Source organism: Montipora capricornis, chromosome 9 (genome assembly GCF_036669925.1).
Source record: "Montipora capricornis isolate CH-2021 chromosome 9, ASM3666992v2, whole genome shotgun sequence".
In the NCBI taxonomy this organism is placed as follows: Eukaryota; Metazoa; Cnidaria; class Anthozoa; order Scleractinia; family Acroporidae; genus Montipora; species Montipora capricornis.
Window position 1 is genome coordinate 5203239 of NC_090891.1, and position 15000 is coordinate 5218238.

Below are 15000 nucleotides of genomic sequence, written 5' to 3' on the forward strand. Positions count from 1 at the left end.
TTGTTAGTCGTGAAACCATGCCTTCAGTTGCACTGTGAAGAAAACGTGGATCACCAGATAGATAATCTTGCTTGGGCACTGAAGCCTTTACGGGATTGCAGCTTAGACTCCTTACGATTTAACACTGGTATTACTGGCTGATTTGGGGTCGACGCAGACAAAAGGACATTAACACTGATGTATGTGCTCGACAACATTCTGTTCTTCAACGTGAGTAGTAGACTCAGTGCTTATCACTTTGTGGACTAAAAAAATCGGGTGCAAGGAAAAAGTCAACAATACGCGGTATTCTGTGTGGTGAGCAAACCAAGTACTATCCCAAGTCAACAAGATGTAACTTAAGTGACAAAAACATGGCTAATTACCATGTTCGTGGCAAAAGTTCTTCTACGACTTTTTTTTTTCTCCTCTTCAAACCAAATCTTCCAGTGAAACCACTCAAATGAAATGAGTTTGGTTTGGATACAAATGTTCAACCATTATCATTTTAATGGGCTGACAAGAGGACTCGCTTTCAAAAAAGAAGCGAGGAGGGGAATTTGGGATTGACTTGGATTTGTACACCTATGATTCGGTTGTGATTGCCTACAGAAATTTTGCGTTAGTGTGCAATAAAAACTGTTGTTCATTGCTCGATGCATTAATTTGCTTCGCGAGTTCCGAGTAACCTTATAAATTGCGTATCTTTCAGCACTTATGCCACAATCAAACACAAACCACTTTGTTTTTACTTGATAACTTGCGTTGTTCTTCAGATTTGTGAGTCGTAGTATATAATAATATAAAATGCTGAATTTTGTAAGACTAGACGCTTCATGAGCGTAAATTGATTGCCTATAGCCTGGTATTGAACTGCAGTGTTCCAGTAAAATTTGTTAAGTGGATGGGGGGAGGGGATCACGTAGACCATTTGAGGGGTCACCCATACGGCATACCAGCAGTGGCCCTTTGGCTCACACGTTCACATGTTGAATTATTTTTGTAATGTCCGGCCCCATTTTGAGGTGTTTGACTTTTTTAAGCTTTGGTAATAATTAACAATTATTCGCCGAAGGCGAAGTGATTATCGGTGAATATTCACCGATAATCACTGAGCCTGAGGCGAATAATTGTTTTAGTATGAATACACAGGTGACTATTTGAAAGAGAAAAAAAAACCTTTCAACGCGAAATCATCTTCAACTTACAGTGGCAAAACGACTACTGGCAGCAATTTTGTCCGTCGAGATGATTATCAGATGATAATCCGAGATAGCGAGCCAATGAGGGCGCGCGATTTTGTATAATCACCTGTGTATTTATACTGTGTATTTATTCAGTTCAAAGAGAACAAAATACACTCTTGAGAGAAACTCACTCGTTTCCGCTTTTAAGGGGCTATGTCGCGCAAAATGATATAATTCCATGATTCGCAAAATGCCCAAAAGAAGAATGAAACATTGCAATAACCACTAAAAATTGTTGAACAACATAAGCGAAATTCTCCAAAAGGAAAGAAAAGCATGGATGGACATAACTGGGTACGATCATCAAACGGATTCTGCACCTATCAATGTTAAACCCGAGGGAGGGGGGTCGGGCTAACCACGGGAATTTGATCGTGAGGATTGTCCCCAGGGTAGGGATTTTGATCTTACGAAGGACAATTGACCACTTTCAGTTTCCGCCTGGTGGGGATTTTCACCAATTATTTTGTCCCAGGGGTGTGGAATTTAAATTTCTTTTAATGCTAATGCCACGGTCAAAATCCCCACCCTATGCCTGACCCCTCCCCCCTCGGGATTAATAATAATAATAATAGGTCTTTATTGTTTTTTAAGCAAAAATACATGCTAAAAACAAGAACAGTTACATTAAAAATAGCCGAAAGAATTAATTAGAATTACAAGGCTATCGACATTACATTAAATAGCTACTCTATATTAAAAAAAAAAGCCTGTTAAAAAAACTATTTTTAAAACGCTGGGTATTAACCCTAGGGAGTTGACTACTAGGAACTCGGAGGCGTGCCGAGCTTTCTTTCATTTTGGGGACTGAAGGGTACAGAGGGTGACCGGGCATACCGGAGATCTTCTTGAATAGTGAGCGATCAACCTCTTCTAATACGCCATATATGTCAATTCGGTACGAAACATATTTGCGTTTAAAGCAGCGCTGTAGAAAATTCTGAACCGTCGTTAATTCAGGTATTGAGGAGGCATATACGGGTAGACCGTACGTTAGTTTGGGTAGAACAATTGATCTAAAAACGTAATCTACGTCTGGTTGTTGGTATCCCTCTTTACGTAAACATCTTATCACATAAAGACACTTGTTGGCCTCCTGCAGCTTAACATTAATATGCTCGTTAAATCTATGATTACTTTGTAAAGTAACCCCTAACACTTTTAAACAAGAAACTTGCGTTATATTGTTCACAGAGTCTATATCATGAGCAACCTTCTTACAAAGTATTAGTTCGTTGCATTTTTTAGGATTACATGCCATGGCATTATCTTGGGTCCAACTGAAAAACTGATTGACAACCTCTTGAGAAAGATCTATTTCATTTTTACATACTTTGACTAGCAAGGTGGTGTCGTCAGCATATTTAACTATGCTGGTAAGGTCATTATCCCTAATGGCCAAATCGTTGACAAACAAATTAAAAAGATGGGGCCCACTGACACTACCCTGGGTTGTTCCTTTGTTCACATTGTGCCATTTGTAGATAACACCCTTGAATATCAGTCTTTGTTTCCTATCCATTAGAAAGCTTAAGTACCAGTTAACCAGATAAGGATTGAGATCAAGAGCCTTTAGTTTTTCCCCAACTAACGAGTGTTTTACATTATCAAAAGCTTTTGAGAAATCCATTGCAAAAAGCCTAACATAGTTACAATCCTTATCATCAAGTGGCCTTAAGTAATTATACTGTATTTGAATCAAGGCGTCTGTACAGCTGTAGCCCTCCCTATACGCATATTGTGTGACAGTCAGTTTTTCTTCAAAGACTTTCTTACTTTAATGATGGTATACAGTTCTTTCAAAACAGCGTGCTATAACTGGAGTCACGTTAATTCCCCGAAAATCCGAATATTGAACAGGAGTGTCTACCTTGGGAGGGGATTGATGTTAGCTTCTTTCCAAGCTGTCGGCCATGTGCAAGAGGACAGAGACTTGTTCCACAAAGCAGTCACCACAGGAGCGAGACTTGTACAATTGTCCCTCCAAACCCAAAACTGCAACCGATCGGGGCCAGTAGCGGTTTTTTTAATCTTGGATAATGCCACCATCACATCAAATTCCTGGAGCTCTGGGGGTGGGTGTCTCAGGGTTTATCCTGAGAGGCACTGGGTTAACGTAGTTCTCATCATTGCACAAATCCCCAAAATAATCATTGAGACCAGCAAGAAATTCCTTTTCTAAATATGGCTGAGGTTTCTCTTTCCTTAAGGTGATTTTATCCACTCTACTCCACCAATGCAAACTCCCCTGTGCTCCATTCCTACCCCAGTTTTTTCGATTTTCACCAATCAACTTGTAGATCTTCGATGACAAGTCCTCCACTTTGCGAACGTGGCCCTTATCAGCAGCTCTTTTTTTCTTCCTTAACAAATATTTAACTAGTGGAGTAATCCACGGAGGGTCACGGGAAGACATCACAACTCTCCTCACAGGGAAACACTTATCCATAAGATTGTGCAGTTCCTTATTTAATATGCTAGTTGCTATTTCAACATCCGGAGCATTAATCACAGGTGTCCAAACAAAATCTTCTAACTCTGAAGTAAATTTTATCTTGTGATGCTCTCTAAAATCCCTAAAACAGCATTTAGATCGGATTGGTTTAATTTTGTTCCCCGGAGGAAGTATCACGCCCCAGTGGTCAGTCTTTATCAGCGCTTGAAAGCGTAAAGGGTCGTTGAACAGCTCAGGGTGGTTTGTGAGGCAGTTATCCAAGATGGAAGTCCCTCTAGTGGCGAAATTCACCATGGGCACAAGGCCAGATGAAGTGGAAAGACAGTCCAGATCTAATCGGTTCAGATCACCTCCACAAAGTACTACCCCATTTGGATGCATATCTAAGAATGTATCACAACGATCGATGATGGTATCAATAAGATGGCCTTCATCATACTGAAAACTTGGAGGATGGTACAATCCAGTGATCAGCATAATTATGATGTCCTGACGGAAGTAGTAATTCCACACTCAGCATCTCGAAGGAGCGTTCGCAATTAACATTCAAAACCTTTAAGTTTTCCCGCACATACACTGCAACTCCATCTTTCTTTCGCTTATCAGTTCCAGCCCAATCTCTATCTCTTCGATATACTGTATACCCTTCAATAGCAACAATACTGTCACGTTTCTGTCTGCAAAGATGCGTCTCTGAAATAACGCCAACATCGATATCCCACGATCGAAAATCTGCCGCCAGAGCTACAGATGCCCGTACTCAATAGATACTGATAGGATTGATACTGATAGGTGCATTACATTTGGGTAATCTTGAAAAAAGGCGTCCCGACGTCTTTCAACTTTATGGGAAATCGCCTGGATAAAGGGCGTTTTTTTTTTTCTTTTTTTTTTTTCAGAATCATTTCGTTTGTCATATGACGGAAAATTTCAAAATGAATGCATGTTTTTAAAGTTCTGTACCCTTACTTTCGTGAAAATAGAGCAGTATTTTTGTCCTTGTCCACTTGAACAATGCGGACCTGCGTGGAAATAACCAGCGATCAAATTTCAGAAGACGAGCATGACGACAACGTAGAGATCTTATACAAAACACTAGCCAAGTGAAGATGAAGCCTGCTTAAAACTCTCTACGCTGGAGAAAGTTTTTTTTTTTTTTTGATAAAAACCTTTCATCCCTTCAGCGATCGATCCTCTTTTGGGTTCCAGTCCTTTCCCGACAGGTCACGCAAAATTGTGACAATCTAAATTTTCCAAGAGCTTTGCAAAATCACGTCGATTTTACTCGTTTAGATCATTGGTGACCCCTATTCTTTTATTCATCAATCATTTACTTTACATACTATCTACAAAATATGATGAAATGAAAAAGGTCCCACCGTAAGAAGTTATCTTTTTTTCACATTTCTTTCCTTGTGCCATCGAATTCCGGTAGTGGTTGCAACAGATAGAGCTTACGAAAATGCTCATTGAGGATGAACTCTAATGTTTTCGACATCCCTAGCGGTATGCAATTATCCAAAAATCTCACTCCTAAAAACCTATGCACGGAAACCTTCACTCTAAAAATTTATTTTTTATGATTTCCGATGGATGAGCATATGAGGCTACATCTCGCTATTATGACCGATTTCTCGAAATTAAGCCATTTACTCCGAAAGAAAGTCGGTGACCCCCATTTTTTATTTATTTATTTATTTATTTTAATTTTTGGAGTAAGTACTTCATGACCTAACTCTAGGCAAGAAATGGAGAAAATCTTACCGTAGGAAGATTTTGGCGCGAACGTCTTTTAAGTCTTTTGTTTTACTCCACGGAAAAGAGTTCACTTATTTTCCCTTCCTTGATAACGTCGACTGCTGTTATTCCTAATTACTTATATGCGTCATCATTAATGGTTTTCAAAACTTGCCCAACAGGCAGCACCATTCCCTCAGACTCTTTAAAAACGTTGCCACTCTTCAAAATCATTGTCACACATTTCTTTAAAAACCAAGCTCCATCAGTATCATCATCAACATCATCATCAACATCATCATTAACATCATCATAATCATCTCATCATCATCATCATCATCATCATCATCATCATCATCATTATTATTATTATTATTATTATTATTATTATTATTATTATTATTATTATTATTATTATTATTATTATTATTATTATTTGATGATAAAAATTACGGGCAGAAACATACTTATTAAAGACAACGTTTCGGTGTCCTCATGACACCATCATCAGGTCAAATATAATATTTTACAGATAACTCGAATATTAATGTTCAAGATTAAGTTCAAAGTCCCTAGAGGCTAGGTGAAAAGTTTTGCCTTTATCGAGTCACTTTGGATATTCAGACACGGTTTGTGCTCGCGAATAAGGAACATTTCATACACAAGACAATCAAATTTGCAGAGCATTTCTTAAGAATGCGAATCATGTTAGATGTTATTGTTCTTGATTGGTGTTGACTTTGGCTGGGATTGAATATTGATCCAGATCTTTTATGCTCATCTATTTGTTGGTACAGATGCCAACGCGTGTAACCAACATAGCTGGCATCACACCAGCCACATTCAAATTTGTTAACTACTGATTGTTCGTTGATGAACGTAGGCTTGATTTCTCTATGTTTGAGATCTTCTCCAACTTTTCGAGAAATAAAGACTGGGCATAAGTCTTGATGAAACTATCAGTCTTCTAGCGGAAAAGGCTTTTACCAACAATTGGTTTAATGCCACATATAACCTCAACATCACAAAATCCGACCTGATTGAGCTTTTAAACATCGCAACGAAAGATCAGTTGTTTCAATTCAATGGCGAACTTTACGAGCAGTCGGAGGGTGTGGCTATGGGTTCTCCTCTCGGTCCTCTCATGGCTAACACCTTCATGTGTAGTCTTGAAGAACAACTTAAGCTCCAGAACAAATTACCATCATACTACAGGCGCTATGTTGATGATACTTTAACTACCATGAAGGATGAAGTTTCTGCCTATTCTTTTCTGCATGCTTTGAATGATCTCCACCCATCGAATAGCTTTACTATGGAACTACCAACTGAGAACACTCTCCCTTTCTTAGGCATGGTCCTAAGAAAAGACGGTCAGAATATTACGACTAGTGTATACGTGAAACCGACCAATACGGGTCTATTGTTACATTATAATAGTCACGTTGATAATCGTTATAAGAAATCCTTAATTATTACCATGCTAGACCGAGCTTTCAAGCTATCATCTAACTGGTCATTATTTCATGAAGAGTGTAGCCGCCTCAAGACCTTATTCCTACAGTTGGCATATCCTGAACATCTTGTTCACTTTATGATCTCCAATTTCATCACGTCCAAACAAACACCAGCACCTCCACGCAAATCTACACCTGACCCGCAATCAGTACGAATTGTTCTACCGTTCAAGGAACAAAAATCTGCTGACTCTGTGCACAAGCAGTTGAAAAATCTTGGTAAGCTGTTAAACATCGACTTATGCCCAGTCTTTATTTCTCGAAAAGTTGGAGAAGATCTCAAACATAAAGAAATCAAGCCCGCGTTGATCAACGAACAATCAGGAGTTTACAAATTTGAATGTGGCTGGTGTGATGCCAGCTATGTTGGTTACACGCGTCGACATCTCTACCAACGGATCGATGAGCATAAAAGATCTGGTTCGATATTCAATCACAGCCAAAGTCAACATCAATCAAGAACAATAACATCTGACATGTTTCGCATTCTTAAGAAATGCTCATGCAAATTTGATTGTCTTGTGTATGAAATGTTCCTTATTCGCGAGCACAAACCGTCTCTGAATATCCAAAGTGACTCGATAAAGGCAAAACTTTTCACCTAGCCTCTAGGGACTTTGAACTTAATCTTGAACATTAATATTCGAGTTATCTGTAAAATATTATATTTGACCTGATGATGGTGTCATGAGGACACCGAAACGTTGTCTTTAATAAGTATGTTTCTGCCCGTAATTTTTATCATCAAATCCATTACATTATCATGTTTGATTATTATTATTATTATTATTATTGTTGGTGTTCAAGTGCCACTAGCTTTTAAAAGAGCAATGCCAGTAAAAAGAAAAAAATACATCAAAATTGTGAATGGATGGTGAAATATATATTCCGTAGTTTCGTTACAATTTTCAAAAGGCTGTTTTGGATGAATAGTGACAAAGATTGTCATATTCTGAAAAAAAAAAATGTGCTCCTGCCTGTTTAGTCAAGGAATTGCAAACCAAACAAAGTATAGACCTACCTTGAATAAGTTTCTCTGTAAAGTAGATGTTGCCGTCAGCTGTTATGAGTGTGGGTGTGGAAAATCGAGTAAATCGAAAAAACTGTATTTTTTGTGGAATTTGCAGTCTAGATGTATCAAATGCAACGCAGGTGACCTGGGTAGAAGTGAACTCGATCGCATAAACGTTGACAGGATAAGGTTTAACAATGTCGAAGGTACCTGCCCATCCCTGAATTCCAGACGCTGAAAATAAAAAGCAATACTCTTAGGCTGTTTCTGACTAAGGCGATTTAAGCAAAATGTATCTTAAAATTGGAAATTTCACTGAATGTGACTTAGAGACTGCCAAGGTGAAAAACCTTTCCACTGAATATTTCTTTGCAAATTACAAATGTTACAGCTCGGAAGAGACTTGGGCGATGTTGTTGTTTTAAAATAGACCTGTTATAAATGGCACAAAAGTCAATGCAAAATATGCCGAACATTTACAACATGTGACACGCAATTTCCCACCAACCTGAAGCCAAAAACGAAACTAAGAAAATTTCAAAAAAGAAAAATTTAACAATAATTTTCGAAACCTGTTAATATTCATATGGACCCATTTACTTCAAGGGGCTTTTATTAAAATTCGTTTTGCTGCAATGTACATAACAACATATCAAGGTGCGCAACAAATCTAATCGAAGGAGAAAGAGTGTCTCCTTGGCCTTCCTCCTTTGATCTACTTGCAGAATCGCAAATTCAAATTCCATTTCATTTTTTTTCTCAGTTTACCTGCTTCAACCAATTGCAGGGTAGACACAGTTCTTAGGGTCACGCCCAGCGTTGTGATAGGTCGATTTTAATCCGATTTCTTTTAAAAGAACAAAAGTGTGATCCTAAAAAGCTCTTTTTCAACGTTAGTAAACTCATGAATATCGTCAAGCTCCTAAGCAATTGCCTACTGCAGATGATGATGAACACCTAGCTAACCTATTTGCTGACTTTTTCCATGGTAAAATCTCGATGATCTCTAAAGATCTTGATCACATGAAAGCAACGACCACGAATAATTATTCTGACACCAGTCAGACTGATTGTCAGTCGCAGTTATCCAATTTCCAATTAGTTAGCTGTGAAGAATTAGCTAGCCTCATTAAAGGTTCATCACTTAAATCGTGTCAACTTGATCCAGTTCCAGGTTTGGTTTTGCGACAGTGCTATGATATTCTTCTTCCAGTCATAACAAGGATTGTTAATCTGTCTCTACAGCATGGTCAATTTCCTGATGTTTTAAAGATGGCATTGATTATACCGTTATTGAAGAAATCTACTGCTGATCGCGAAATACTTTCCAATTATAGGTCCATATCAAATCTACCATTTATATCAAAGTACTGCGAAAAAGTTGTTGCTCTTCAGTTAAATCAACATCTACATGACAACTGTCTACATGAAGTCTTTCAGTCAGCCTATAAACCATGCCATAGTACTGAATCGGCCCTAATCAGGGTACACAACGATATTCTCACTGAAATCGACAATGATAATTGTGTTATACTGCTTTTCTTAGATCTTTCTGCAGCGTTTGATACGGTGAACCATCGAGTTTTATTCTCGAGATTATCAGATCGTTTTGGAATTAAAGGAACTGCTTTGTCATGGTTTGAGTCTTCAGGGGCGTACGCAGTTTGTATGCATTAACAACTCAAGATCTTCCTGTCGTGACGTGATGTTTGGAGTCCCTCAAGGTTCCACTCTTGGACTGTTTCTGTACCTGTTGTACACTGCTCCACTTGGTGATATACTACGAGACAATGGTGTACGTTTTCACATGTACGCTGACGACACCCAGTTGTACATGTCATTTAAGTCATCTATTACTAGTGATATTGAACGCTCCAGTTCTATTCTGGAGTATGTGTATGTGCCATTGAACGATGGATGCTTCATAATAACCTTAAACTCAACAGTGACAAGACTGAACTACTCATTCTTCACGCTAAGCATAGGCCTGCCCCTCCTCTCGATTCCATGAATATAGGCGATCTTGTTATCTCGTCGTCTAAATCTTACATGAACATTGGCGTCACATTTGTTAATCACATAAACTTTGGTGAACATATTAAGAACATCTGTAGAGTAGCTTTTTATCATATTAGGAACATTGCTAAGATTAGAAAATTTTTGAGTTACGATACTGCTAAAACTTTAATGCATGCATTTGTTACTTCTCGGATTGATTCATGTAATGCACTGTTTGGTTTGCCTAACTTTCTTATTCACCGTTTGCAATATGTTTTAAACTCTGCTGCTCGAGATATAGCTCGTTCTCGGAAATTTGATCATATCACACCGTTACTGATAGAATTACATTGGTTACCAGTAGAGCAGGGGATAATATTTAAGATTTTATTATTTACGTTTAAAGAAGTTAATGGTTTAGCACCTAGTAATTTAAGTGAATTATTAGAACCCTATTTTCCAAGGCGTATGTTGAGATCGTCTACGCAATTGCTCCTGCATGAGCCCAAATTTAATCTCAAGACGTATGGCTCACGTGCCTTCTCTGTTTGTGCACCTCGATTATGGAATAGTCTTCCTTTAGAAATTAGGAGGTGTGACTCTATTGACACTTTTAAGAAGAAACTTAAGACACATCTTTTTAAGAGCTCATATTTTTGTTAGCTATTAGTACATATTTAAATATTACTAATTATTGGTTTTTATTTTTTTTTATTTTGTATTATCTTATATTTTTATTTGTATATTAGTATAAATTGGAAACTATTATTACTATTATTTTTGGAACTTGTAAAGCGCTCTTGGACATTGTAATGTAATCAGCGCTATATAAATAAAGTGTTATTATTATTATTATTATTATTATTATTATTATTATTATTATTAACTTGTCACTGTAAACACGATTTGCAGCAGTGAAAAGCGAAACCATTAGTTGAAAGTTGAACTTTAGAGTCTGCATTGGTACGAAAGGTGCAGTAAACACAGCTTCCAACTTGAGGGAAACAAAAGAACCAATTAATAGTCTGTTACCGAGAGATCCCCTGTGTGTTTTAAGTCAGTGCAGGTGGTTCAAATATACCTCTAGGTTTTAGGCGTGTTATCGGAACTCGAATCAAGAAAACGTTCATTATCACAACCACTATTATCAAAAGGTAAAAAATATTTCGTTGACATAGTAAGCGTTTCTGCCAGTTGATTTTTTTACTTTGCTCTATTTTAGGACACTTCTGCCTTGACCAGTGATATGATCATGTAGTGTGCTTTTGATGTCCTGAATTTTTCAGGCTTCTCTACGCAATTGTAAAAATTGCGTTCATAAATGCTAAGACCATAGCTTCACTTGAGTAGTACCTGTAGTAGGTGTAGTAGGGATAGTAGGTGTGGTACCTCTAGTACCTGCAATAATAATAATAGTTTATTAAACGCCACTCTTGCAGAATAACACTACTGAATTACAGTGGTGGGTCATATATACCTTACTGGAAAGGTACAGTTACAAAATTATTAAATCTCTCAGTGTGGCCTTTAACTTGCTCATAGCGCTGCTGACCTGAACGCAATTAATAGCCATGGTTAATAGTGAACCGGTTCGTGAGAATATAGCTGAGAGGAGGTGTTGTCCTAGCCTTCGATATAAATTTAGCGCAAATGGCATCGCGGCGATCAGCGAGGGATCCGAGCCCAGCACTGCAAAGGGCCGTGCTATAATCGGCATGCGGAAAGATAATGAGCAACGCCCTCCTCTGAACAGCTTCTAACACATCGGAAAGATAGACAGGAAGGCCCGACCACACTGTTGCAGCATACTCAAGTACAGATCTAAAAAGTGCACAGTAAATGCACACCAAGTCACTCGGTTGTACTCCAGCCTTCTTAAGTGACCTTAGCGCATGCAGGCGTTTGCTTGCTTTCTTCACGATATATTCAATATGCACATTTCACGGAAGATCACTACTTAAGTGTACTCCTAAGATCTTGTAGGTTTCCACTCTCCTTACCGAGGAGCCATCAATGTCTAACATGCCTGGACTTGCCGGGAGGTACTGCAAAAAGTTGATAACTAACCCCCTACATTTATTTAGGGTTAAGCCGCATGCCCTTACTGGACGCAAAGGACCTAATGTCATTTACAGCCAACTGCAAATAGCTCGTGCTACAGCGTGGAACCACTTCGAAAACCTTGAAAAACGTGTGGTAGCTGTAATATATTTAGTAAGTAAAGCCCTTCGGGTCGCTGGTATTTCGGCTGATAATGTCCGCGGCTGAGAGATTATCCAACAAATTTGGCCGTGAAGCGAAGCATCGAAGGTAATTATGAAATTAATTTTCATATCGCGGAGAAAACCGCTCGTAAAAAGCAAGTGTTGATCTGATGGGGATGCTTCGTATTCAGTTTTCGATGCACAGTTCAAAATTTGACTGCAAAGAAAGCGTGTTGGTCTCAGGAAAAAAAACAAATCATTTTAATTTTCACTGCGAATCCAAAATTCCAAAACATGCAAGGCGCCTTTTTTGCTTACTTAAAAAGAAATTTCAACTACGAAAGACTGCAGAATGTGCAAAGTTTGGATGACAGTATTTTCAAGTGCGGCTGGAATTTTTGTCTCCTTCAAGCGGCTGTTTTATTTTATAGTTAGTAAACACAATGATTTAGATTCTATAATCTAATATTAAATGATTCAGTTTAAGTTCGTGTCTCTTTTAAGTCTGCTGATAACTAGGGCTTTGCTTCACACCTTTAAAGACGCTGACGGCATATTTTGTTGAGTGACTTTCTTGTACTTTCCGGAACAGTACAGCAATTGCGACCAGCTTTTTAATGTCACTATCACTAGACTGCACAAAACAGACACGTAAAAAGATCAAGTGAAAAATGGGACAGTCCCTAAGTGTCAAGATTTTTCGATCCTTGAAAATGGTTTCAGTGTGAATATCATACCTAGAAATATTAACGATTCTTGATTTTATTGAGAGGTAGCCACAGGCGACAGAGGTATTTTTAAATAATCTTCAATTTTTCTTTTTCTGTGACTTGACCGCGTCACATTGCAGATCGTTGCTGGGAAATCAGGTCTTTTCTTTTATTGCATTTTAGCTGCGCCGAGAAAAAGGCGTGGCACTTGCCATTGTAATTTGGCCCTAAAGGCGACGTTAGCTTTAAAACAGCAGGCCAAATAGTTTTATCCGTCCTCTGCTGTTCTGCCTTTTATTTGGACTAAAGTTAAATGTCACAAAACAGTTTGTTTTTTTAAATGTGAAAACTCACTGTTCCATATGGCGGAAAAAATTCACCTACTTTTTCATCCAATGGCAAACGCTCCTTCAGCCGTTATCGCTCTCCCCGCAAAATATATACAAGAAAACAAGGGTATACAGAGGTATACAAAGGAATACAACGGTATACAGAGGTATAAAAGGGTATCTGTGGTTATACATAGCTTGAAGACGGGTGACTATATGAATAAGTTCTATGGGAAAAGGTTTGCCACTGACTCTTGATATTTTTCAAGAGAAGTTTCGGCTAATGCTTAAGCCTTCATCAGTGATATAAGAGCGACTCCACTTTTTCCACATTTAGACTATATGAATATGTTGCCGGTAAAATCCGTTCTCAGGTTGAATCCGTTTTTACCTAAGTTTAATTGCTGATCTTTTTTTTTTTCCTAGGATGAAGATGCACTCAGATGAATTGAAGAGCCTAACTTAGTCTTAAGAAAAACTAGGGTCAGGTTGGGATTAGATTTGGTTACTGTAAATGGATATCAATTGTCTTCTTATAGAAAATTTACTTGAAAACAGCTGTGTTGGGGTGACCATGTTCCTCGTTGTAGAGAAGTGAGGAAGCCACAGAAGTACAGATCTGGCTTCTGTTGTTCAAAAGGTGGATAACGCTATCTACCGGATAAATCTTTATCCAGCGGATAAACACTAGCAAAACCAATTGAGTTATCCACTGGATAGTGATTTGTCTAGTGGATAACTCTATCCACCCTTCGAAGAACTGGGGCCAGGAGGGTCCGAGGTCTAGTATCGTTGTAAGTGCATAGTACAGTTCTTTATTCCCTGCTTAAGACATCTCGAGATACTCGGATTTCCTATCGGTGATGCTTACTAATACGGGGATATTTTTGCGCGGTTTAAACCTATCCGGAGAAAGTAGATCTTAGTAAGTACTCTTGATATCCAAAAAGAAAATTGGGGGTAACCATGCATTTTTGAGAGATAATTAAGCTTCAATTTGAGAAAGAACGTCATACGTTGCTTTGTACTTTAAACTTGTTACAAGTATTATTCATGAATTATCTTTGAAAAATGCGTGGTTACCCCCAATTTTCTTTTTGGATTTCAATAAGACTTGTTAAGATCTAGATTTCCTGCCTAATCCCACACCGGGGCTAAAATATCCTCAATTAGTAGGCACCGTCCTTACTATGTTGTAATGTTGAGAATAAACGGATAAGTGTATGAAAATACAAAAACCGATAAGATTATTCGATACATTACGAAGATGCGTTAAGATGCCTTAGACAGAGCTTGAGGTAAGGCATAAGTGGTTTCAATTTTGGGGGTTTGATAGCTGCTTCAAACTCGATAGAGTGAATATTCGACCTAGGAAAAAATGAGGATCACCAATTAAACCTAGGTAAGAACGGATTCAACCTGAGAACAGATTTTACCGGCAACATATTCATATAGTCGCCTGTCTTATTTACTTTTTCTAAAGTTTTTACAATTTTTCCATGTCAGTCCTTGTAGGTCATTCCAGTCAAGATTTACAAGTGAATCCGATAAAATGAAAAGTTCGCTGTTCCAAATAATCCTTAGTCCAGTCCATCGTTGCAAATCATTTCCAAAACAAATTCGGCAACCTGGTGCGGTAAAGTCGAGAGTTCGTCGATGAATCGCGGTGAAAAACGGAGTAGTAAACTTGATTCTAGTTCAGCATGGGTGTATGAAGTGAAATAAAGTGAAAACACAGTCAAAACAAGGTGAAAACACAAACGGCGATCGAGCAGCAAGATCGAGCGAGTCGCGGTTCAACGTGGTAACGAA

The 15000-nt window shown here is 38.3% G+C and overlaps 1 protein-coding gene across 1 annotated transcript in view; it reads right to left on the reverse strand.

Annotated features, from left to right (window-relative positions):
* The window catches only part of LOC138017177 (uncharacterized), a 51208-nt gene that overhangs the window by 29863 nt on the left and 6345 nt on the right, over positions 1-15000 (reverse strand). Inside the window, exon 2 of the mRNA XM_068864353.1 lies at positions 7957-8181. Within this exon, the coding sequence (XP_068720454.1) occupies positions 7957-8181 (225 nt within the window). The remainder of the gene's footprint in view (positions 1-7956; positions 8182-15000) is intronic.